Below are 27,596 nucleotides of genomic sequence, written 5' to 3'. Positions count from 1 at the left end.
CGTTTAAGCAATCTTGCGGAATATCTTGGGAAGTTTTCACTCTTGGAATTCGTTGAAGAGCCCAGGTTCTTAACTGACTGCAAAATTGCTGATGAACGCACGATAGAGCTCCCCTGCTTGGAGAAAGTCCATTTTTTATATATTTTGCCGAACGTTGCACTAAAAGCTCTTTGCATTGCTTTTAACGTGTCAACTGATATCGGATAAAGCATCCAGGGTCGTTAATTCAACTGTCAAGCGCTGATCCATAACGAAGTAAACACATTGCTGTTTTGTTCATTGAATGAAAATGGGTGTTTCTTAGGTTACAATTTTTTTGCGTTTTATTGGCGGGGGTGATACCATTTAATTTTAAATGTAGATGTTACTTTATCATTAAAATATATACATTTTTTTCCTTAAATAACACCCTAGAGGGTTTTTGTAGTTAAATGCTTTTTCGTGGAACAGCTTCTCGAAATCCATTTATTTCGAAGCAAGTTCGAATTCGCTTCGGTGTTGTTGCTAGTTTGAAGTTTCGGTGGTAGAAATCAGATAACGTATTTACCGACATAATCTATGTAGACGAACTACAAATGAAACAGAAATCAAAGAAAAACAGGTATTTTGCCTTTAATATTTTCAGAAGACAGTAATTAAGTCTACTATTCATATACTCTGCGCTAAATGTATATTTTGGACTGAAATCTTGTGTTGATATTTAGTGTTGGGCAGTAGTTCCGTCTGCAGAGTATTTTAATCAAGAATGAACACTTCTAATTGGCTGCTTTCTAATGGGAGACAAAACATTTTTTATACTAATTCTAGTTTAAAGGAATACAGCCCACCGCACAAGGGCTAGCCGCGGGTTTTGGTGGCATGCATTTAACAGTCTTTTTCGCTTAACATAATTTGTGGCAAACGCAAAAGGGCCCACACACGCTATTTTAAGAGAGGCTTCTTCGATAAAGAGGTAAGTGGATGGGATTTTCCGATAAAGCTGTTCATGGCTCGGATAAATGGCTGGTGATGTGCGGTGTTTTAAGATTTAAAAAAATTGTCTGTATTCTAAATGATAGCGCCAAATCAATTCGCGATTCAAAAGCGCTGTGTGTTTAATAGTGTTTTTTGGTGGTACGGAAAGGAAACAACCATTTGAACTGAATCGAATTAATTTATCTAAAAATCAGGACGAAAAACGTATTTCAATAAATGCTTTACTTACTGTACGAAAGCATCTGTGATTCTACATATGAAATTTAACAACCTTAGCTCTGAAAAATACACAATTTAATAGACAAATAATCTTCGCAGGAATTACATAACTTGGGCGCCACGGGGGTGGTGGGTTCGAATCCTGTTGATCCAAAATTTTTGTTCATCTTTATACACTAAACCTTCACTATTTTTTCCTGACAGCTTGACCCAGTCGCGTCGTTTATTGTTATGAAGATCACGAACTTCTACAAGAACTGCGATATATTATTTTTCAAATCAAAGATTTTCAAACACATCTGAGCAAAAAAACTTGTGACTGGATTGATGATTGCTTTTTCTCTTCGTATTTGTCATCTTTTGTTTATGAACACCTAGCACAGTGGACAAGTGCATTAAAGCTAATGTTCTTCCCGCCCTTCCGTTGTTCGTGTTCGCCCGAGTGAACTGAATTTATGGCAAAGTACGTTTCAAATGAGATCACCACAAGTGTATAATTTTAACCTGTTTATCTTAATACATGCACGGAAAGTCAGCAGAAAAAAAAATTATAAATATATTGATATGACTTACAAAAATAAACTGTTTGAGGCCAAAAAATGTAAGTGGGCTTTGGTCCTTTTGAAAAACCCCATAGAGTTACATTGTCTGAGGGCTCCTTCCAAACTACGCCGGAGAAAATTGAAAACGCAGCTTTATCTCTACGGTTAAGCCTGCTGTCCACGCTAATCTGTCACAGAGCTTTTCGAAAACGCTCTTCAAACCGGAGGAATGTGCAAATGCCGGCTTTTCGTTTTCGTGTGGATGGAAAACATTTTGATTTAACAGAGCTTTTCGAAAACGATGAGGTCACGATCCTCAAAAACAAATTCAAAATAATCGGTTATTGTTACTTTTCAAATTGCTCCGACGTAGTGTGGACGGAAAACATTTGATGCGTTTTCTGACTGAAAGCGACGTCTTCAAATTTCTCCGGTGTAGTGTGGACGGGCTTAACGATCCTGAGGCAGAGATAAAGCCGGGCCACTGTGAGAGGAGTTGCGCTGTGTTCAAAGTTTTTATTAGTTTCATTTTTTGTTATGCATTGGATTCAAGACTTGGTAATATTGTGGCATCTAAGAAAATTTCCGGAACGGAATTTTCACTTCAGATTAGTTCGACATCGCGGACGTTTTTCAAAGAGTAAGGTTGACACCAAGCCTCGCTCGCAAAATACGGCGCGGCCAAGTACGCAGGCAATTTAGGTGTTGTGACATTGGTTCCAAGCATCAGCTGTTACTAGCAATGGCAAAAATATTGCACTCTGCGAAAACAAAGTTTCGGCAGAAAAGTATCACATGGATCAAAACAAACAAAGAAGGAAACCAACTAAACAATAAGAAACATGCAAGCAAAACAAACAAATAAGTAAACAAACAGCAGGACTGATATATTTCATCCGCCTGTGGACATTTTTGCAAACAAGCAAAATTGGAAACTGATAAATGACTGTGAATAAGAGATCACTCCCAGCTCTTCTAATTGACCGCTCTCTAATTCAGCCCACGCGCTTGAAATGAAAATAAGCAGCCTGTGGGCTTAATGTAGAGCGTTTTCACTCATTTGGTGAGGAGTCATGCAAATTTATTACAACAAAAGAAACTGTTTATATAAGAAAAGAGTTCAACTCTCACAGGATTGGTTTGGCACACCAACATGGCCGCCGTTCCACTGTTTTGGAACACCAATATGGCTGCTGTGACGTCATGTGAAACTTCATGGTGATTTGCAAGCCAAGGAGTCCTAATAAAAAAAAAGTAACTACCAATCTGAAAAAGCTCAGGAGAACCGGCGAAACACTGCTTCCAGAACATCGAAAAACCGTGGAGGTTATAGGAAAGATTTATTGATTTTTGAGATCAGTAAATTTGATAGAAAGAGTTTTATCTGACTTCTTGATTTAAAACAATAAAAAAAAAATAGAGAAAAAACAAAGAAAACAAAACAATAAACAACAAAAAAAATTCGCTTGGCCGAAATTGTGCGACTTTTTCACTCGCCTCGGGCTTGAGGTATGCAAGGCATAACAAGATATCTTTCTTTATCTGTTGTGAAGCCATCAGGTTTTAACAGATATCATATAAAATTACTAGAATCGACTAACTGCTGTTTTGACAGACAGGCGCCAAATTATTTCAGTAAAACTGCGGAGCGCTCGCGGCATGAGTAAATGTAATAGGCTAGAAGTAACGCGGTTTCAGTCTGTTTTTACCGGCTTTAATGACAGTTGTGATGAAAACATTTCACTTTATTTATGCACAGACTCGGCATGTCGTCTGTAAATTGCATACAAGACAATAGCAGGTGTGGTTCCTTAAACATGCGAGTTTCCCACGCCAAAAAACCGCATTCGCCCAAAACAACAAAATCCATAAAAAATATTTCTACTAAGCACGTCTGTTTCGGCTAACCGATGGAAACGACATTTTGTCAAGTTTTAGAACCTACACTGAAGTAGTTTTGGTATGTACAGTAGAGTTTCACTTTGGATCGTTAGTTAGCTTCGACTGTCTCGGCTTGGAAAGCTATTATATTCATAGCTGTAAATATTGCATATTCTGGATAAACATTTGACGCCATATTTCTTGGAGTGTAACAGATGCTGAAGGAAGCAGGTACATGTTTAACAGAATCGCTTTATCATATATGGTGTGAAACAAAACATATTCTACAGAAATGACTTTTTAATGTCCCTTTTTTCATTCATGTAGCCTGAAATACTATTGTTACTAAGTCTCAAGCACAGGATGTTTAATTTACTGGAAAGAATATATAGTGGCTCCCGTCTGGATCAGACCTTACTTACAAGATTTTTCTACCATACTTTTTTTTTCTATAAATTTATCAAATTAGGTCGATATCTTGCACTGTGTAAAAAAGAAGGGTAAAATTCGATCATGTCTTCTTGAAAATCTCTTCTGACAAAATTTAAACATGCGTTTAAACGAGTATCTTCAAACGGTCTTAAAAATCACAACAATGTATATTTGATTTGGGTTAAATACTAATACTTGAAGACCTATCATTGTCTAGAAAATCTTTCGAATAAAATTCGTGGTTTGACGTAAGTTGTGCCAAAACTTCTCTCCATCCATTCATGCCTAATTTTTCACCAAGTCTTCACCCTTGCACTACATAAAAATCTCATCAACATAAATTCTTTCGGTTATGAATAACACTTTCGGTATTAGCGCGAAAATGTCTATATTTTCTCTGAGGATCGCACGAACATTTGTTTATATTCGATTATAAATTATTTATTTTGTTTATATTATTATTTCTGAGGATTTCGCGGTGTTTAGTTGTCCCTGTGTGCAGCAAGGCATGGCAAACTAAGGTTTCGGTTATTTTGAAGTGAAAGTTCTCGAGGAGAACACTCACCCATTCGCGAACTTTAGCTGGTCTTCGGAAGAGGCATTTGCACTTGCCTGCTCCTGGCCTGGCTTGGTGTTAATTTTTTTTTTTTTTCGCACCGCAATGTCCGAGATCTGTCCTGATAATTATACATGAGCAAATCTCGTGGCACAAAAAGTGCACAGACCACTTGACTATTTTTCCTACTAGTTTTTACGTTTGCCGTTTTCAATGTAAGGTCGTGAGGTTTCAAGTTCGTGGAAAACACGGGGAAAACGTGAGTAAGAACTGCATGTTTTATCGTTGTGAAACATTAACAATCGTATATTTTAAGATATGCTGTTTTATTCCATTTTGCCAGTTGGTAAGAAAAACACGCTGACTTATACGTAAATTATAGGGAACTCGTGAGAAACCGAAAACCTGTCAAAAAGGCTGAGCTCCGTTGATTCGCGGTGAGCGTGAATCTAAAGCCGCTTTAGATTCACGCTCACCATGAATTGGGCGGCCCAATAAAAGAGACTTTGAAGGACAAACGGCAAGCAGGAAACCATTCGTTTGCCGTTTGTCGAAACATTCATTCTTAACCGCTCTCTGGTCCGTGGTCGTATTTTCGCGAATCACGTATGCATATAACAGCCCGGTCAAAATAATAAATATTTCACAATTCATTCTTGGAGATTTGCCATGTCTAACTTTTAACTTCTGGAGATTTACTGTACGAAACACTTTTGTCCTCGTGCCGGTTAAAACATAACAGGTTATAACAGGTTTTCAACAATAAATCTTCTGATAAATAAATAAATCTTCTGATAAATTTCTTTTTTCCAGTCCTTCACAAGATAACTTATAAAGACAATTTTACGGATATGAGTAATTCTGCTGGCAAGGAAGTTTGTAGACAAATTTTGACGAGAGATTTTTGAAAAATTGCCCAGTTCTATTTTTTGGTATTCAACTTCATGTATTCATTTAAGGTTAAGTCTGTATTCGAGCCAAGTGGCCCATCAGGCCGGAGCTTATCCCGGTTTCTGTAGCATGAAGCGACTAGGAGTATTTCTACTCCCCCCTGGATTGGATGCTAGTCCATCGCAGGGCTACCCCCAGCATTAAGTTCGCCGGTACCCATTTATACACCTGGGTGGAGAGAGGCACTGTGAGAGTAAAGTGTCTTGCCCAAGAACACAACACAATGTCCCCGGCCAGGGCTCGAACCCGGACCGCTCGATTGGGAGACGAGCGCACTAACCATGAGGACACCGCGCCTCCCCGTATTCATTTAAACCTTGTCAAATAAATGAGTTTTCTTAATTTGACAAGTCTCGCAATTTCGGGGCAATTCTTCTTCCATAATTATAACGTTCGGTAAAAAACGATATGGTGGTCTAGTGTTTGACAAAGGCGGGTCGATGGTAGTCTAACACGAGTAAATTGTGAGATTTTAGTCATCTCCGTTTCCAATTCTTAGAACGATAGCTGGATGGAATAACGTTTAGACAAGTTCTTTGTCTCGTCAGTTTTGGAACGACTTGTCTGTCTGCAATATTATGAAAAAGACAACTTGCTAATTTTGACGTCTACCACCACCAGAAAGTCTAGGCCGAATACATTTTGTACTTTACACCAATAACTCACATTTGGTAAAAGAAAAAAAAAAAAACAATTTGGTCACCTTGTGATTCAAATTATTTGTACTATATTTCACACTGTTCCGATCTTTTTGTCCCACGCAGGTAGGAGCAGCCTCTATGGAAACATTTAAATTTCGGATGTATTTTTCAGTTTACACTTCCAAAACGATCTTTTTTGTCATTAAATCGTTTCTTGTGAAAATAATATTTACCATTTTGACAGGTTGTGATTTATTTGCACTATATTGTTTCCCTTCCTTTATTGTTTTGCTCTACAAAATTACACTTTTCTGGAAACGGTTTAAATTTAGGATGTGATATTTCAGGTTGTATACGGAAAGTGTGCCATGGTTGATGTCTTTTAAATCAGTCAAGAAAAACATATCTCATGAGTAGGTATCGCTATTTACTTTTCAACAAGTATTTTAACTAACCAAGATCACTTTCCGTATTACGCATCCAAGGTTGGTATTGTTGTCGGTGATATAAACCACAAAATGTTAGTGATGGGGGAGAAAATTGTTTGAAACGATCTGTAAATACAGAGGAATCCCGATTTTGCGAAACTCACGACAACTCGAACCAAACGGTTTTTTCCTACAGTACTTTACCCTTGATTTCTCGAACTACTTGAGCTTTCAAACCAATTTTCGTTTCCGGAAAATTGGGATTCTACAGAAACCAAAAATCCCCCCCCCCCCCCCAATCCCCATAGAAGAATACACATCTAGGTTTTTTTGTGTGTTTATCAGGGGGGCCACATTGTTTCGGAGGGAGCAAGGATGTCGCAGCGCCGCGAGAACGCTCACCTCCCACCAATGTGGCTCGAGTTCGATTCCGACCTGATGCCACATGTGTGGTTGAGTTTGTTGTTAGTTCTGGTCTTGCTCCGAGGGTTTTTTCCTATCTCCACAAAAACCAGCATCTCCAAATTCCAATTCGACCAGGATAGAGGACTTGCATGAACACCAACTAAGGCTGATGTGGCTTTTTCTCTAAATATTGTAATTTATTTTTTCTATAAGGGACACTATCGATCATTATCTCAATGATTTTGCTACATTTTAATCTGAACAATGTTAAAAATCTGCCTGATTACCATCGCTCCTGCCCAAAATGAAGATACGAAGTGAATTATTGAAGAAAGAGCAAATTGTAATTTCCTTTTGGCGAGTTTCCGAGACACAACAGAAATATGCAAACGTCTGCCAGACTTTTTTCAATTTGGCACCAGAAATGCCACTATGTGCAAATTTAATCCATCATACAACTCTTTATATGGCCTTGGTCACCTGCTTTGTTTACAAATTTTTAAGATTAAATAGCCTATTAGATTTTCAGCAGTTACAATATGTCTTGGAGGTTTCGACTTTTCGAGGTTATGCTTGCAACACAGTTCATGATACTGGGTAAAGTCGTGTGATAATTTCACGACCAAGGGCAATATTCTCCCAGAATGGGCCTAGGGCTTGGTTAATAAAATATCGGACAACCAGTAGTTGACAGCCTTGAAACTAAAGCATCGTGACACCTTCTGACAACTTTTATACATTGGTAGAAACTGATATTCATCCTTTTGTTTTTAAAGCTGTCCTGATGTGACTTTGACAAGTTCAAGTGTTCTCGATGTTTAATAGGTGGACGCAACAACCAATCATTTCCACACAGGATTCCTGGTGTTGTCACAAGTAATATCAGCGGCGACACGAAAGAAAACAGTAATTTGTTCGACGAGCTTTGAAGTTGGCACAGTCGGTGAGGTTTTTGGTGAGTTAATACTGAGTTAGTTGCATTAGTGATGATGGTTAACCAGTACCTTCGTTTGCTGGTACACTTATCTGTTTCAGTAATATGGGACCACTTACGAAACACCATTTCATTGTGATATTTACTCCCCACTTAAAATGTTTCGAAATGTATCAACTTCTGCCATTTGCGAAGCGTTTGTAAGATGTTAACCTATTGATTAATTATAAGTCTTCTTTTTTAAATAACCTGGTTTAATGTTTGCAGTATAGAGATATCTACCTTCGAAAATGTGTTTGAGTCAGAGGATTGATTTAGGAACTTTAACAGTTGATTCGACAGTAAAATGTCTCCTGCTGCGCGGCTTTATTGGTTTTTCGTTATTAAAAAGAAACACGATACATTCTCCCTAAGTCTGAATACTTAATTTTCGCAAATTATATCATTTATCAGTGTGTCCAAATAGAGGACCGTGTCTTCTGTCGCTTTGGTTTTTCATCTAAAAGGGATATAATCGTATATTTTTAGTTGCATCCTTCCATTGCGAGGTGATGTGTTTTTGTTGTTTAATGCTGAGCGTGCGACATTAATTTCAAGAGAAGCAAGCTTAAAATATTAATTATTTTATGTATGTTCACCTCAATCTACACTTCAATAATCCATTTTTGTATGGCAAATCAATTGTATAAAGTTCCTTTGTAAATTTTTTTAAAATTTTTTTTCTCAACTGAGGACTTAAGTTGTTTGAATTGTCTAGCTAACTGATAGGATTTGTATGAATGAAAATTATTGCTTTAAGCAGCTAACGCTCTGATTGTGGTTTCAATTTGTTTTTAGCATTTATCACTTTGCATTTAATTAGGTTAACACCCCTTTCTCAGAGTGGCAAAGTTCCAACAGTTAAAAGGAAAATCCGAATTTTATGTTTGTAATATTCAAAAACGAATATACGGCATATCAAGAAAATATGATCATTATCTCTTGTGCATATATATTACTATTTGAAAGTACTGCTTGTAAGCTTTCATTTAAATGTTCACACGCGTAGGGGGTTTCAATCACAGAGCTAAAAGTGCGGAATACAATAATGTATTTAAAGTTTTCGCCTTTTGTTGCAGAAGGAGAACAAAAGCAAACAAAATTGCACACAGCGATACGAAAACAGAGCAAGTTAACAAGTTTTTTTTTTTTTTTTGAAAGTAGCGACATTCAACAATAGTCACCGCGTTTCTTGCTGCAAGGCTTTTCCGTGATCACGCTGTTGAGAATTTGAAGTAATTATTTTGCAGCCAAAGAACTGTTTCACTTCTGTTTGGCTACGTTTAATTATTTATAGCATATGTGTTGCAACTGCGAATCTTGAAAAGATCTTTGTTTATCCATATCATTCTTTGCACTAAAAAGAATATGAAATTGATTAGTAAAAATCTACGTTCAGTAGCTGTTTAGAATCTCAAGATGTTTGAGCTACAGCGAAATTATTTCTTTCTTACTTTTTAATAGAAAAAAAGATAAACCGGACTGCGCTTTAAAAGGCGTTAAAGATCTTTCGTAAAATAACAAGCGTGGACGTTTGCTTATCGAAGAGGTAACGGTATTTCGTCGACCAATTGATGTGATGTCTGTCGGTTTGGGCTTATCACGATTTCAAATCAAAATCAAAATAAAATTGAACGTGTTTCAAACAATATTTTATAACAAAAGAAAATACAAAAGACTGCAAATGTTTTGAGAGCAAAGTGGAAGCATGAAGGTACAGCTGAAAGAAACATTATTTTGATTCTGAAACTATATTACACTTCCTACCTGACAATGGGAATTTCAGATAACATGGTGTAGTTCATTTTCAAATCTACTTGGTGGAGGGAGAACACGCATCTCGGTGGACTTTGATCCATCTAACGCCCACAGTGAACCTACACATCAAGCAAGTATTGTAGTAGGCCATATTCGTATTCTCGGTATTGGACTGGAACTAGCTTGCAATGGAGGCTCATGTGGGGGAATACCATTAAAAAGACTCCCCGCATTAGCCTCGGTTGCAAGCTAGTTCCAGTCCTATGCCGAGAATATGAATATGGCCTATGGAAGAAATTCGCAATATCGCGCATAGCCTTTCCTCACGCGACCGTTATTGTTGGAAAGAAACTGGCCACCAGCACAAAGTCATTCTCGTCATCAGGTCGCTTGTCCCTCGTAGCCGTCGGGGCCTTGGCACGAGCAAAAGGTTGCTCTGGATCAACATCCTTTGATTGGTTAGATCCTTCGACTAAGATCTGCACTAAATCAAAGCTGGTATGCAGAAAAATAACATTAAGCGTTACGGACACCGGGGTATCGAATAACAGAGACAGTTAGGACGAACAGGCACTGTATATAATTTCCCTGTTATTACGTCTCGGACTTTAGCTATCCATCTTTTAAAATATATTTGATTAGACTGATGCAAATTGATGGCTTGCCCACAGGGTACGTCTAGCCTCGAATTTTATTATATTAAAACAAGGCTGATAAAAACAGCCATACGAAAATTGGTTTTGATTTCTCGATATCTGTGACACTAGGTCACTCCTCATCTTATAGGGTTGCTGAATTTGCGTCTTCTTCGATTTTTCGCCATGTTCAATTGTTGGCATGTCTTCCATTAAGGGCATTGTTTGCGAAAAGGTCTTGGAAATTTAGTATTATTATTATTTGTTCCTTTTCATAAATATAACCTAAAGCATTTTCAATTGGGCTGAAGGTAATAAGGTATAGGGCAAGAATTACCAAATAACTTTCGATTTCAAGACAGTCTATGCACTTACACATCGAACTGAAACAATAGCAGTATATATTAGACCGCCTCGTCATGATTTGAAAGCAAGCGTTTTCAGTTCACAACGGATACTACAAGGACTTTTTCAAAATTAAAAATCCTCAGATTGTAATCAGCTTTAAAGATTCCTGTCAACGAAAACAGAAAAGAAAAAAAGGTTAAGTTCTCTGTACAAAGTTTTCAATTTCTTTCATCACCAAGGAAATGAGTTTTTCGGTCCGATAACATAATTGTTGGAGTTTCAATATTTGCTCATGAAATGTATCTTCATTTGTTGAACTTAAATCAAGCTTTCATCAAAATTTCTCCGTTGCCATAGAAACACAAATGTTAATTTAAAAACCTAATATTGCATTTCAAAGTGAAGAAAATTTCAATGATATTCAATGTTAAATATTGCCAGTTGTTGAATTCAACTCGTCAACCATTATGTTTATTGACAAAGACTGACTTATTGTTGAAAGTTGACTATCGTTCCAGGTCTATCAAATGTCGATTTCAAATGGATGATCTTTTCATGTACGCATTTTTCAAGGTGTTAGAAAATATACAGTTTTTTTTTTTCCTAAAAACGGCTTCATTTTTGTTTGCGTGTTACAGATGAGACACCTTGTTAACACTTATTTTCACGGTATAACAATAGTGTAAATGTATATAAATTGCCGACGGTGATTACTTCCCGTATTGTACATGGCATTTACAATAAAACAATAAGATGGGAGTTGTTTCATAGAAAATGCAACTTATTTTAACACGAGCCTTAAATTAAGCCGACTATTTACGCATCTGCTTGTCTACTGAAAGGATTAGTTCTGGAGAAAAATAAATGCAGAGACTCTTAGAGCTTGAGGCAAGTCTGATGGACATGTTGGATACCATTGTCTTCAGTTGTAGTTTTAATTTGGTTTTCAGCGAGACAAATTTCACGCCGTGTACCTTAGTTATGCAAGTTTTGATTTTTCTAAAAACTGTTTTGATTTATCGACTCAGTTCGCAATTAAGAATATATTTATACCGATATTCTTCGTCTGACAACAAAATCTACGGATGCAATTCACTTGGTTGTAAAATAACTCAGATATTGTTTGGTATATTTGTTGCACGGGTAATTATCGGCCCGTACGTGCTAGCGTGTATATTGAAAACTTATAATTTTCTAGGCTTCAGGATACGCAAATATTAATCCCACTCACAGGTGAGAATTAAATTGTAATAATCAACAATCGTCGAAACAAAGTAGTGTTAAGGAAGCGAATGTGACGAGTCCCTTGATGAAATACACCTTAAGCGTATTGTGCTATGCTCTCAAGTGATCGACAACTCGAAAAAGACCAAAAGCTTTTGTTCAAACAATGCAGGATAAATGGGCCAACATCGTCCATGATTTTCTCATACGTCGAAGCTTGCTCGCGGTCATCGAATTGTTTCGCACAAGATAAAGACGGTACCCACTATAAATGGAAGGTAACTATTACTTTAGCAGATAAAAGCGAAATTGTGGCTTTGAAACAGTCTATTTCTAGCTTCGGTGATAAATCAGAAACAAATAGATATAATTACATCGCTGAAACCCTGAAATCGTACTTGATTGTGGTACTCGTTAATACCTCGTACTGCATAATGGAGATTTTGAAGGAAATCAATAGAATTCCACATCGTTGAACACGAAAAGTTATCTTTCTTAATGCTTTAAAACAAGAAGATAGGCTGTTACGTTTAGGAAATGTTTGCAAGTTTATTACGTTGCTAGTGTTACTAAGATGCGAGGATTTAACACACAATGGGCTTGTCGTGTTAGCTGATGTACAGTTTGTACAACGACTCGAATTTCACGTCTCTTGATTAAATTGAATTAGTATTCTTGGAAGTTTTTTTTCCTTTGTATTGTCCTGTTCACGAAATTTGTTAAATGTTTCTGTTCTACTGATCGATTTGCAAACGTCTTTCCTTCTTTTTTTCGGTCAGTACTCGTAATCAAAGTTAAAGACAATACATTTATCACATACACAAGACTTCCAATGCTCGGAGTCTACTAATAGTCAGCAGGGCTTGGGTTTAAGATGAGTTTGAAATGGATAAAAGAATGAATGTTAGTTCGAAAGTGGCCAACCAGAGGAAATCGTTTTAAGCCTAAGAATGCTTTTCCAACAAAACATCTACCAAAACAGCCCTTTACAGCGCCAAACAGTCGCATTCTTGAGTCTGCGGTTGAATTTTACGCTGATTCAGTCATCGCGTGAGATAAAATGATTTATTTTAGGTGAGATCATAGGTTTTGTTCAAAATATCCCCAGGGGAAAACTAGAAAAGCCTGCTCGCTGTGAACTACGATAGCTTTCTTATATTTATACTATTACTATTGTTAGTATACATATTATTTTGTTGATGAACTTATCTACCCAAAAAATTGTCCTTGATCAAAAAAAAAAAAAAGAAAATACCAACCGCACATTTTTGTTAATAGAGCGATTCTTTCGCGACACTCCTAAGGACAATGGAGTTATGATGTTTTTTTCGGACGGAAATAATAGGATAGCGCTGTTTCTTTTTAACCTGGCGGCGTTCATTCCTTTCGCCTCTTAAGCCTCTCGCCCAGGGGCTAGGCAACGACCGCTATTTTGGGCGTAGTATGGTTTATCACCCGTTTCGGTTGTGACAATATATTTTCACCACATTAGTCTGCAAGGCATAAATTCTCTTGTCTGGAATTGGGTGTGGTTCAAGAAAAAGAGCTAGATTTTGTCCACTAACATTCGAGACTTCTGAAGCCCTTCCGTTAATATGTTTACGCAAACAGAAGCAATTCCTCTATAGTGGAGTTAACGCATTCCACACGTGTAAAAATTTCAAAACTCTGACACATGTTATTGAAATCATAAATCTTGGTCCACACCAAAACAATGTGGAAACTAAACCTCTTCCCCCAAGAGGTTCCTTTCAAACCGTCAGAAACTCACATTCATGCTAATTTGGAATACCTAATGTTGTATTTGACTGTGCGGTCAAACATTCTTTCGTTAAAAAAGGCATGCAAATCAGGCGAAAGTGTCAACACAAAGCAAAATGGACCCTTTTGCTCCGTTTGTTCGTCAAACCGCTTAAACTGCAACAAGGACTATTGCAACGTGGGCACATGCATGTCTATAAATCCTCGTTGTCTCGCTGCTAATTTGGTATCTTGGCTCATTTCTATTTCAATTAGCTTATTATGAGAAAAAAAAAGCATTTTGGCGTCCATGTTAAAGTGCATTTCACATGGGCATGTCAATCAGGTGACGTCATAGAGTCCAAGATGGCGGCGTTCTCAAGATAACTAATTTTGTTTGCAATGCTGTTTGTTTTCCTAAACAAATTTTCAGTTAAGGGTTTGTTTTCCAAAATGTTCAGGGGCAATAAGGTCTCTTGGAATATAATTTCTTCAAAAGATTGTTTTGTGAGCTGGTACCGGATTTCAAGACAACTATGCTTGCGAAGGCATTGCAGGTTTCGAAGTTTCCAAATTTAAAAATTGCCAAATTGCCAAATTGCCAAACAAGAACAAGGATTTGAATATCATTTTCTAATTGTTTTGTGTTTTCAAACCAATGTAACCACAAGCGTGTCTAAAGCATTTTAAGCATTTTGCACGCAAATGAAAGGTATATGCGAAGACAATGACACGGACACAATCTTACATATTATATCACAATTTTTTTTAATAATTGGAGAAACCACAAAACATATTTCGTGAATATAAACCGATGAAGTTCATTTTCATTTTTCATAATGCGATTCTTCATCTACTTCCTAAGCAACTTTGCCATGTTTAGGAAACAATTAAACAAAATTATAATTTTTTGGGGTCGAAAATATATAAAAAAAACTGTATAGCATGTGAAATAAATATCTTGATATCTCGCACAGGAAGTTACAGGGGAGTACAAATAGAACACGGATGTTTTGCGTGAAATGCGTCAATTGCTATGTGCGGTTTGCGTTATTGATTATCCTATTCAGCAATTTGCACAGTCGGACACATTTCGCTGCTTTTAAATTTCAAATTAAACTCCAATGAGCTCACCTCGATTTAAATGGAGTTAATGACCACCTCATAGACAGCTGAATGACCCATGCAAATTTGCTACGTTTCTGTAAAATTAGTGGTTACAGAAAAGCATATAAGATCACAAATGTGCTGCTAATGGTGCACTGGATGCTTGAAAGGGAGTGTATTTTGCTATTTTTTACCGTTTTAATTTCGACGTTTTAAACTGGCGTTGCGTAAATGAAAATGACAGGCTCCCCACGGCGAAGAATAGGCTTGTAAACTCCTTAATCATTACGCTAGACTGTCAGACGTGAATTCTATTTATGATTATTCGCTGCGTATCTCAGATGTTTTTAATTTGTTATGAGCAAGTTAACTTTCCGCAACACACGAATGCTCCCAGGCTGTTTTTTCATTCTGGTTTTGAATATCGTTTTGGGACAGCACAAAAGCTTAGAATTCTTTGTAAGCTTATTTCTTCCCGTGGTCCGGGCTGACAAAAATCTCTTAGCTGCCGACCTTAATTGTCCCCCACTCATCCATTAAGAACAGCAATTTGCATAACTATTCTGCCTGCGGGAAAAAAACATACAAGAACATTTTGCTCAAGAGCTTTCACGTAAGCATCCTCCGTCATTGTTTGCTGAAGAAAACTTTATAAACTCCACCTGATGTAAAACCGGGACGTGCTTAAATGTAGCTGGAATTGAATCGTGCTTAAATGTAGCTGGAATTGAATGTCAAAGATTCTTGGCTCTCTTGGATGGCGACAGAGCTATGTTTAATAACCAGATTTTCATCGTTTGTTCAGGCTCAATCAGGTAAGGTAAGATTATAAATGTACCCGTATTTTGTCAAGGAGTCTGATACGTAATGCTTGTTTACCTTACTGGGAATGCAACCGCAAAAAAAACAAAAAAAACAAAAATGAATAGTCAACACTTGCAACTTAGGGTTGCACATTTCAAGAATGCTTCATTCGGCAATGAAATTTAATTTAATGGTTTTGAGGTTTTTGTATATTCTTTAAGAAAGTCTCGCTGTTTCATTGTAGTACTGAGTCTTTAATCAAGAACTTAGATAAGAAAGTACATAATATGCAAACTGAGATTTATCACAGCGAAAGTTTTGGCCGTCAAGTCAGTGTTTTGACGCTCTTCAATTTTTGTCCGTAAAATTCGTGCATATCAATTATTATTTGTTTAGTGCATTTACTCTTCATCTATCTTCTTAGCTGAGTGTGAAATAGAAATTAAAACCAACGTCTGAAAGACATTTACGACAAAAAAATCGATGCTATCATTTAAAATTACATCACACTACTACGGTTTTTCAGATTTCCTGTTTATTAACAACTCTATGATAAAAATTCGTGTAGATCGATTGCTATTTGCTTAGTGTGTTTACTCTTCATTTACCTCTGTAGCTGAGTATGAAACAGAAATAAAAACCAGGGTCTGAAGGACATTTATGACAGAAAACCGTTGCTATCATTCAAAATCATATCACACTACTACGGTTTTTCAGATTTCCTATTTACAACTCTATGATAAAGATTTTTGTATATCAATTATTATTTGTTTAGTGCATTTACTCTTTCACCGCTTCGTAGCTGAGTGTGAAATAGAGATAAAAACCAGCCTACGGAAGAAATTTAGGACAGATAATTGATAACAATTTTATCATCTAAAATCACATAAAACCACTATGGGTTTTCATATTTCCTGTTTATTTACACCTCTATGATAAAAATAGTTAAACTTCCTTTTGTCTGATAATTTAATGCAAATTACTCGCTTCCTTCCTGACCATACATGAAATGCAGATTCCATGGTGTGGGCGCTCAATCAAGTAGATCGTACACAGCGCGTCAAAGCTGCCCACGCACCCACATCAAGTGAGTTCAATACCAGTCGATTTTTAGTTGCGAACTTGTTTTTGATGAGTTCAAAAACGAGTTCACTCTCTGCATTGTTTATACGCGTTAATGTTTGTTTGGTGACTTGTTGTTATCTACAGTAGAATCCCGATTTTTCGAACCTCCAAGGGAAACGAAAATTGGCTCGAGAAATCGGAGAGTTCGAAAACTCGGGGTTAAAATTACACTGCTCGACTGAGGAGAGAGAAACGACTTGTGGTTCGAGTTATCGGGAGGTCGAAAAAATAAGGGTTCAGGAAATCGGGATACCACTGCACTCGTTTAGAGAACTTGACAACGAAAATAACCATGAAGTTGGTATTGAATTCTTGTGAAAAGGACGCATAGTCCTGCTAAGAAGAAGGCTTTTTTTTTTCACTAACAAAATGCAGATAAAACGGAGTCGCCACAATGCTGAGTAGTTACTTAGATGTCTGTTAATTGCGGAGTAATTATGGAATGTCTACATTAGGTACACACCGGTCTATCAGACTGATGCAGTGCTAAATTATAATTTTACTTTGTTGTTTCGTGGAGGAAACAGATACCAAGATGTACAACGCACGTGCAATTTCATATATATTTTTTTTTCATTGTCTTGGCTAATCTCAGTTTATTCTACAAAACTACATTATTTAGGATAGAATAATTGATAAAAAAAAAGAAAGAGGGCTTATTATTTCTAGCGGTTTTGGGTACACCAATATGTTTATAAGAGGACAACTCGTAAAATATCATTTAGGGCATTTCTTACTGAAATATACGTCTAACTTAATTTAACGCATAAAATAAAGAGCACTAACTTCTCTCCGAATGGACGTATAAGGAGACCTTTGACCCATTGAACGAGTAGGGCTTACTTTTCATTGTTTCCTTGAGAGGAAGGAAAATATCCTTTTTCTGCTGAGTTAAATGTACACGCACGAATGGGTAGTTCATAAGCAAGTTTTCCTAGTAATTCTACTTAATGAATTCAATAGTCGCATCGAGCTAAATTGGCCAAGAAGTTTTTAAATTTTCTAGTGACCAACTTTTGCAAAATTAATTGTTTAGTCTGTGAAGTTATCATGAACCTATTCATATCCTAACTTCAAGAGTAATAAAGGTTCAAAAATGAAACTTGGCGGGTGTGCAGGATTGGCAAAAATGTCGCCGTTAAGATCATCAACATGAGATAATGACATGAAATGACATGACGTGGAAATCACGTCATAATTTTCAGGCAGCCGCCATATATGCATCTAGCACTTTTTTTAAAAAAAATTCCTTGATGCCGGAAAGTCCGATAACTGACACAGAAGCAATCAAAACTAATTAAGAGTATTTTAAAGGATGAAAATGAAACATTCTAAGATAGGAAAATTCAAAAGCTGGAAAAACATGATGGTCATGGTAGCATTATGTTTCATCGGCAGTGTTATACCAAATCGTTTCTTGATAAAGTCACAAAGATTGATAACATATTGTATAAATACTAAAAAGGTTAATACAGCCTGTGAAGACAAAAATTCCGTCTTCCCCCGTCTCAACGGGAAGGCTAACACGCGGGTGAACATAATAAACGGTCTCTAGCTGTATGCTCCCAAACTAAATGATAACGATATATAGTAAATAAATGGAATGATATTTTCCTGCCACACAGCTACTTAACCCTTAGTCTTTTCAAATATCCAGATATTTTTTAGGATATTTAGAAGTTTCCGAGATATTTAGAAAATATTTAGGGATATTTAGAAATATTCATAGCTATTTTGGCTTAGCCTGCGTTTACCTCGCTATTTTCTTGAAACAACACTCAGTTCTCTGCCAGAAATAACCCAGTTCAGCGATTTTCCATGTATTGCAAATCACTAAAAGCGCTAAAGCAGCAATTTTCCAAAATAGTGAATGCTGGTAACATCAAAATATCTGAATTTTCTTTATCAACTCCTACTACTGCAAGGGAAGTTTGAAAATTTTCGCCTAAGTGCGCGTGATTCAAAGTCGGTATATTTTTAAAACAAAGATAAGAGATATTTGGAGGGTTTTTCGAGATATTTGGAAAATTTTTGTGATATTTAGAAAAAAATTTGAGAATTTGCAGAAAGATATTAAAACGATTTTATAGGAAAATTAATTACCTGACAAGGGAATTCCACGTTAAATTTCACGCGAAAAACCGACATCGCACGAATCACCAAGCGATGAGTGCGATATCGGTTTTTCATGATTAAAAGGTCATTGTTTCTAATTATTTTGAAGTTGTTGTTTTATTGTCGTTCCAGTACAATATCACGCAAATCCTCGCTTTCAAGAGTCGCAATTCTACGCTGAATACCTTGCCTAGGATAATTCTCTGAGCTATGCGATCCTACGTGATATTTGTGTGAAGGCGTGCTTAAACCACTCACTTTCTGACGTCAGTTGTTACGTACACCGGGCAGGGTTCCAACTTGGAGGAATGCGGACCAGTTTCATTTACGCCGTTAAGTTTGGTTTCTTTCATTCTTCCTTGATTAAAGAAAAGTAAGTGATAACAAGCGAGGCCATGGGTGATTCCGCCCATGAATCGTACGTGGGGTATTTTAAACAAAAACTGAAATTGAAACGCGACAGAGAAATATGTAATTGCGCTCTCGTTAAAAACGCCGAACGCTTCATTCCAACAGGTCATGCCACAAATTAATTTTAATCATTTCGTTCAAAATATATTTATTGTAAGTGGGCCATCAGTGGCATATGCTTATAAATAAAGGGCTAGTCACGACGAACAAATCGCAGTTCAGCCAATCATCGAAGCTGGATCTCCCAAGTTGTCTTTGTCCTGGTTGTATTATCTGTTGTACATCACATGCGGACAACAGCAAGAAAACCCAACAGCAACATTCAAAAGAAGATCAATTTCATGTGAGGTTAGACAGATCTCATTTTAAATACACCCGTATAGTTGCGTGTTGAGGGATGGCGCATTTTAAACAACTGTTCTCCATGAATTAACCAATCTGTTGTTTTGAGATTGATGTAACGTCATTTTAGAAGGTAGATACTCGAAACAGAATTGTCTTTGATTGTCTAAACTTGTTTGTACCGTATTTGTCGTTTTGCAATTTATACAAACAGTATTTTGATACGCACAGGTGTCCGGTGTCACATTGAAATGTAGATTTGTTCGTTCTATTCACCGATAAGCCTTTCCGCAGTGAACTAATTAAAACGAGATGGGAACGAGCGTGAAGACAAAAAAAAATTGAAAACTAGCCTTATGTACGCCTTGTACTATTTTTTATTTTGTTTCTTTCCGGTAAGCGGGAAGGGGATTTCAATATCGTTAATTTAAAGTGAATTTAAATTTCCGTTCACTTTTCGTTCTGTTGACTGAGTTAATTTTGAATTGAAATTTTAGATCAAATTGTGTAAAGGTTATTCTGTGGTCTGGTCTTCGTGGTTTTTCGTACGTGACTTGAAGAAAATCATTCTAGCACAAACCTCCATATACCGTCCTATTTAAACCAAGTGGTGAAAATACAGGTTTGATAAATGTGTAAGGTATATACGAGGATATATTTGCCTTTTCGCAGTACTTATCACCCAACATCATTTTCAGACTGCAAATCATTAGTTAATAATAATCGTAATCATTCATAAAAATTGAACAGTTTTTATTTAATTGTTCTTGGCCGTAAGTTCGGATGATACTTTGACGGTAAAATAACCAGAAATGGCAGTTTATCGTGATCGTTCGCTGACCTTGACCTAAAGCAACTGATGAAAATAACATGGAGCGAATACAGGACATATTTGATGTCAAATACCGGAAAAACATGCCTCGTTCTTACAAATTATTTCGACTTCACTGCCTAAAGAAGTTTCTTTATTTTCCACAACACTGAAGTAATTAAATGCTTTATCTTAAGAGTTTTGTAAACGGACAATTATCAACTCGTGTTTAAGTTGTAAATAATGATTGAAATTTCCATCAAAACTAAATTTGAAATTGAGTACGTGCTTAATATTCATATACGGATAAAAATTCACGAAACGAATAATAAAAAACCCAACAGGACCGGCAATTTCCGTGCCCCTTTTTTATATAATTGAGATCCGACGATTCCCGATATACTTCTTAAAATTATCATGATTCCTCTTAAAAAATAAAATGGTGAAAGCAGATGTCCAAAAGATTTTCAGTGGTCTGGAAAACAGTTCTTTTAGTCTATAATTAATTCTACCTCAAATGACAGTAGCTCTCACTTCAGAACGTATTGCAATATATCTCTTCAGGAAGTTTTTGCAGCTTTAAAATTATTATGAACAACGACTTCGTCAGGGACCTCGCAAATTCAGGGGAGAGGTAAAACTGTGTTTGTTTAAGGCCAGTATTAAGATGACTCCCATCAAACTCTTTACGTTTTACGTTTTAAGGTTTAGTCCAATAAAAATGCTAAATAATTTTGGTGACCGTTACGTAGATATAAGTAGCCTCTGCGATTTAGAATTAGGCAAAAGGTTTATTTCATATTTATATACTGCTTGCACTGTAAGATAATACATCAAAGTTGTCGACAAGGTGGGGCCCAGTGGTGTAATCTTAACGAACTAAATCCACGTAATACATAGAACATTGTTTTCTTTTTTTGGAAGGAAAGGAAAGATAAACGCCCTACGTTTGTTGTCGCGGTGAAAAAATAATTACCCGTCGAAGCTAATGACGCGCGGCAGGGGAAAAGCACAACAAAACTGATATCAGATATGATCGTGTAATAGGGCTTGGGGTCTTCACCGGATGATATCAGCCCGAATAAGAAGGATACATTTCGCTAATTACTTATCCCAGGTGACGATTAAACATTGCATGAGGCTTTACAGGATTTTGAAGTTCAAGATAATTTTATTGTTGTTATCAGAGCCCTATTCCTTTATCACCGCCACGCACTGAAATGATATCCCCTCTAATATACATCTTCGGTTTAAAGAGCCCACTTTTCCTAACGTCAAATAATTCTCGATAGTCTGTAAACATTTGCGTTCAACTACATACATGAAATCCTGTATCTAGACAACTTTCCAAAGTTTCTTTTAAATAAAGAGGGAAATTTGTTAGGATCGTTATTCTTAATCAGTGGAGTCATTTTCATAACCATCTAATTTGAAAAGTGATAGATATTTTAACAACGATTTGTAGAATATGCAAAGTTAATTGCGATAAAAGACATCTTAGTATCACTTGTTATTATTTTTTTACACTTATATTCCTCTAACTGGCCTCGGTACTCTGCCGAAACGCCGGAAATTCGGATATTACAGACAAACCTTACGCAACCAGCATTTCAGTATAAAAGCAACGGCTAAAATTTGACCCTTATAAACGAATACAAACCAAAATTTTGAAACCAAACCAATTGATTAAACAGCAGTTGCAGAGCATGTCTTTTTCCGAGTCATGATTGGTCGTGTTGATGAAAATATTTAATATATTTTTAAAAGGAAAAAGTTTATTGGAAAGAATTTTAATGTAAGTTGCAACCAATAGGACTGGTAATAGAATACTTTTTACAGTGCTTAATTCGCATCTACGATTTTCCTTTTTTTTAAGTTGAAAATTTATCACACACATTGAACATGCTTGTGACAAAAAATTGTGTTTGTTACATTTGATGTTCGTTATCAACACCTTGACTCCGAGATAAGGAATCTTTTATTTATTGCGCAGAATGTTCCTTAAAATATCCCAGTTGTACAACATATGAAGCGTTAATTTATAAAAATTCTTTAATTTCTTTATGAATGCAAAAATTGCTCCACGTCAAAAAAAGGTTGTGCTGGAAAAAGTGTGTACTCCTCTTGGCGATGTCCCGTTGTTCATAAGTTTATCTGAGTGAATTAACAACACATTTGTGCATGATAAGGACTAAAGAAATCGCCTTTTAAAAGCGGCAATGTTTTTAGTATCCGGACGTTCGATCAGTCCGTCAATTGGATTATTTGGACGATATATGTTTCTAGCTTGCGTGCGAATTGTTTAGTTTAGTTCCCCATAATATCTATTTTCTTATTTGCGTATTCCGCCCTACTAACCTCAAAAAATGTAACTTTTCAAATGAAATTTCTCACTGTCAATCGCATTACTTGGAAGATATATGTTTCTAACTTGCGTTCAAATTGTTTAGTTTAGTTTCCCATAATAATTTTCTTATTCGCGTATTCCGCCAAACTGACCTCAGTCAATGTAACGTTTTGCAATGAAATTTCCCAAGAGGTAGCATGATCATTATATAAATCTCCAGTAATACCTCACCGAGGTAGCGGAAATATGGTTGATAATACTTAGCTGCCCTTAAAGATCACTCCAGGTTATCACACCATCAATTTTCATTAGCACATCTTTAAATTGATTCCTGTTTCTAAGTTGCTTCTCTTATAAAGATATGTCCTCAGGCAGAATTCACTCATAAATATAGCTTTAATCTTTAAAATTGATTTTGTATTAAATTATGGCGTATTCAGTATTTTCTTACACCAAATTTATTGTTTATAACCGTACTCGAAATAACATTTGTTGGGTGGCATAAAAATTGATTTATGTTACCCGTTCATAATTGATGATCAAGTCAACACAATTACGACAAAAAATCGAAATAACATTGAACAAAAATAACTGTTGGAGCTGTTGAGGAGTCGTTCCTTGCAGCACGAATTTCAAAATTAGCGATTGTGGCTTATATATTGAGATGGAACAGATAAGTGCATATTTCCCAACTGCCTGTGTATGGCTCACAATCGATCTAATCGCAGGCTTGTGCTCATTAATTGAAACGTAAAAGGAGGTTTACGTTGCGTTGTTTGTAGCAAAAAGACGTGCAAGATCAAACAAGCACGTCTTAATATTTATGCAAAACACAGTATGATTATGTTTCAAGGAGGTTGGCAGGCTTTTAAAATTTGCCAACACAAAGTGTCTTGCATTGAGCGTGGTATGAAAAGAAAAATAAGTTCGGATAGAAGGTATTGTACTGAAGGATTTAGTTCATCTTAAGGCCTTAATGCCGTATAACTGATTAATTGTTCTGCAACAATAGCTCGTTTCCGTGTTGGAGCGATAATGAATTGCGGCCACACTAAAGTGCTGCTTTAGACTCTCTGGAGCTGTTCTCAATTATCCTTGCTCTTCAATAAGAGGAAATGCAAATTCATGATCACTACTTACCACAGACGTCAGTCGTAGATAGTTGACCCACACGAAAGTGGGCCCACTTAGCCAAAGGCTCAAGATCGTTTTGGAGCATAGGTCACAAGCAGTATTCAGAAATCACCTCTATAAGTTAAACTCAAAAAATAATCATCTCTTGAGACAGCTTTTGCTAGAAGACTCCTTAGAAGGCAACGGCTACAGATTCAACGCGTTCTTTTGCAATGGTAAGGCATTTTCGTAGACAAATTTGGACTCATATAACGAATCGGCCTCCTTTAATAGCACGTTTTTTTCACTGCTATCAGGCTCATGTATGTAGCATGGCGATATTTGTCATCTTGACCTTAAAACGAGTTTCATTATGTTTAATTCAATTTGCTCTTCAAACACCAATGGTAGCAATGACACGAGTAAGGACTCTCAAGAGACTTAACAGAGGCTTTTTGTTTATCTTTTATTTCTTTCAGATGAGATGAGCAACAGTCTCTGCAATGGATAATCAAACCGGTGACTTGAATGCTTCCATTAGCGCTGTGGACGACGACGACGCCAGTACAAAAAACTCTTTTTACTACATTCGACTGGTGTGCTATGTGCTGATATTCATAGTGGGAGTTATAGGAAACATCTTGGTTTGTTTGGTGGTTTGTCGCGAACGAAAGATGAAAAATGTCACCAATTATTTCATCTTCAATCTGGCGGTCAGTGACTTATCGGTCTTGTTGATTTGCATTCCGTTCGACTTTGGCGAGATTGTGACGGGGACCTTTCCTTATGGTGCTGTCATGTGCCGACTAATTTATCCCTTGCAAACCATGGCTGCGACCGCATCTGTTGGTACCTTGGTCGCTATAAGCCTTAATAGGTAAGTTCAATTCTACTTAAAAAATAATTTTGTTTTCGTTCCACAGATTCATTTTACTGTTTCTATTACCACGAATATTATTGACAAAATTGGTTTTGACGTGGCTGAAGGGCAACTGATAACTTTTCAATAGCTGGGAGCCCGTGTTTTATGACACGATTGTTTTTTTTTTTTTAACGATTTTTCCGTTGAAATCGAGCTTTGAAATATTAGTATAGTCCACACTTTTTCTTTGAGATGAAACGGAAGCAACTGAAGAAACATCACGTTCAATGTGACCTCAGCTAAATCACCAAGATATGCGATACTGTAACTTTTCATTTTACCTCGACTTGTATTTGCGTATAATGATACGATGATTGTAATCTTTCTTGCATACATGCAGCTTCCAACGTTGTATTGTAAATACTTCTCTTATCGATGCGATAAAACGTTTTTTTCACGAAGTCAGAGGAACTCTTTTGCCGCATTTAAAGGGGGTGCTTTCTATATACGTGAAATGAATAAAAATACGTTTGTCATGTTTGGCTCAGAACTGATGAAAACAGTTTTTTTTTTTCCGTTTGGTAAATGTACCTTGTTACCGGTCTCTTTTTTTAGGTAAAATAAAAAGTCGCATAGACTCACTACGGTTTTCTGCTTGTACTTATCACTTTTTCAGACCTTTTTTGTTTTAAATAACTCAATAGTGACGCGAACTCCCAATACAAGTTCCCATATTCCATAAGCTGCCACTGACACTACTCAATATTGCACTGAAAGTTAATGAAGTGACAACGCAACTGGGCTTAGAAGTTGTTAAAGAGGTGGCACTTTTTTGTGAAATAAAAATAGATTTTAATCCTTCAGGATTATAATGAAGGAAAGGAAACGTTCATGTGGGTTTTGTTGTGACATTAATTGCGTAGCAACGGCTCATTAACGACTTGGAAAAACAATAGATAAATATATAATTAATGATCTCTGTATAGATAACAATGAAAAAACGAGTTTATAGCACTGTTAGAAATCGACGCTAGAGAACTGTTAATCTCGCCGAGTGATAACAAGTTCTTTATTTAACTATTTCACTCTTAGAGTAAAAACTCTTTTCCAAGTGCGTTTTTTATCTTTAAGTAAGCCCGACCATTCACATAAAACTCAGTGCTGTAAAGAATTTTTGTGTGCCATTACAAGTTGATTATCTTGTGCAAGTTTGTTCTTGATTTAAGCCTGTGGATGAAACCCTAGTGTATGACCATTCAAATGAAAGCTATTGAGCAATACTTTCGTTGTATTACACTGTATCACCAAAGCGCTTTGTGGATGAAACCCTTAAAGTTTGTGGCCCAGTTTAAACGAAACGAATTGGAATGATTTAGAGTTTTGAAGCTTTTTCCTTAAAATATGTTTACACGCCTGAAAAAGACGGTCCGCCCCGAGCGATTGTCACACAAAAAAACATGGCAGCATTTGAATGGCTTTTTTGCAATTGGTTGGCTTATCCCTACAGCGGAAAGTTCCACATTTATGTTCGAATTGCTACAAACAATGCAATTAAAATGTTTCTTCCTCCAAGCCGGATTTCCGTGTCTGATTAGAAACTTTCATAAAAACAATCGAGATTGATGATATAGCCGATGCTCTGAGGCCGCAACCTTAATCAAAGTAAACATCACAAAAGATGTCGGCAGCTGACTGAAGGCCAAGCTAAAACCCACACCTTTTAGTTCAAAATTAGTGAAAATCGGAAACAACTTGATATAGATTATTTTATAGCCGAACTCTCAACAACTGTTTGCGAATGTTTTTATTATTTCACCTCTTTTGGAGCAGTGATCCGCGTAAAACATTTGTATATGATTATATTGTATTATATATAATTTGCTGTATGAAAAGACTTATAGAACATAAACTTGAAGAAGATATTATAATTAGTAAAAGGTCGCGGAGCGAATGAATTTATTGTTATTGATTGTATACAAGGAGAAGTTTTTAGAATTTGCAAAACAATATTCAGAGACTATTGGGCGACTGAATATGTTATCACTCCGATAAGTATTTCAGTTTTTCTTCAGAGTTTGGTGTTGAGATAAAATTTTCCATTTAAAACGATAGCAAACTTGTTAATCCCTGGGCTATGAGCCAGGTTCAAGGATATGTCATTTGCTTTTTATTGGGTGGCAAAAAAAGCCTTCTTGCAATATAGTGTTCCTTGACTCGATGTAAGGTTGTACAACATAACAGTTTTCACTGAACAGAAAAGAAGATAAAACACTATATTTTATGACTTATTGCATGTTGATGTTATTATAAGGATATATGACAATCAATTCAGACCGCAATGACACATATGCATCTTGTCGCGCAGTGAGAAGTAAGTCTTATCTCGATTATCGGTCCCCGTGGAAATAATTTTCATATTTAAACCGAAATCGACTCGTCTTAAAACTAGCCGAAAACCTGCCTGAAAGTTGGGAAGATAGGAATCCTTTTTGAATCTAACAAGTCAGACTTCGACTGTATTGGGAAAAACCTGGTCTTTTTTTTGTTTTTTCGCACGTTTCAGACGTTTTTGGAATATACATTTTTCATAAACGAAACATCAAACCTTTTGGATATTTCTCCAGTAACCTTTTGCGTATCATTATAATAATAATAATAATTATAATATTAATTTAAAAAAATTTAGCGTCATTATGTATTTATTTATAATATTAATACTACTAATAATGATAATAATAATAATAATAATAATAATAATAATAATAATAAAAAAGCTTTGTTGCGGCAAAGGCCATAAATCTGGATAAACCAGGTAATTTCGATTCAGTGAAAAACAACACAAGACGGCTTT

At 36.3% G+C, this 27,596-nt stretch overlaps 1 protein-coding gene across 7 annotated transcripts in view; it reads left to right on the top strand.

Annotated features, from left to right (window-relative positions):
- The window catches only part of LOC145470307 (galanin receptor type 1-like), a 50,871-nt gene that overhangs the window by 19,084 nt on the left and 4,191 nt on the right, over positions 1-27,596 (top strand). For 2 of the 7 annotated variants that reach the window (XM_081454146.1, XM_081454147.1), the window contains 2 exons: positions 7,807-7,985; positions 24,363-24,760. In XM_081454146.1, coding sequence (XP_081310272.1) covers positions 24,387-24,760 — 374 coding nt within the window. In that variant the 5' untranslated portion in view covers positions 7,807-7,985; positions 24,363-24,386. Of the gene's footprint in view, positions 1-3,755; positions 7,986-9,487; positions 12,247-14,533; positions 16,707-24,362; positions 24,761-27,596 lie in introns of those variants that run through there. The other 5 variants (XM_081454149.1, XM_081454148.1, XM_081454152.1 and 2 more) reach the window with 5 other exon arrangements.

This window comes from Orbicella franksi, chromosome 15 (assembly GCF_964199315.1).
Source record: "Orbicella franksi chromosome 15, jaOrbFran1.1, whole genome shotgun sequence".
Classification (NCBI taxonomy): domain Eukaryota; kingdom Metazoa; phylum Cnidaria; class Anthozoa; order Scleractinia; family Merulinidae; genus Orbicella; species Orbicella franksi.
The sequence above is the reverse complement of the archived record's forward strand: the minus strand, read 5'-3'. Positions and strand labels throughout refer to the sequence as shown.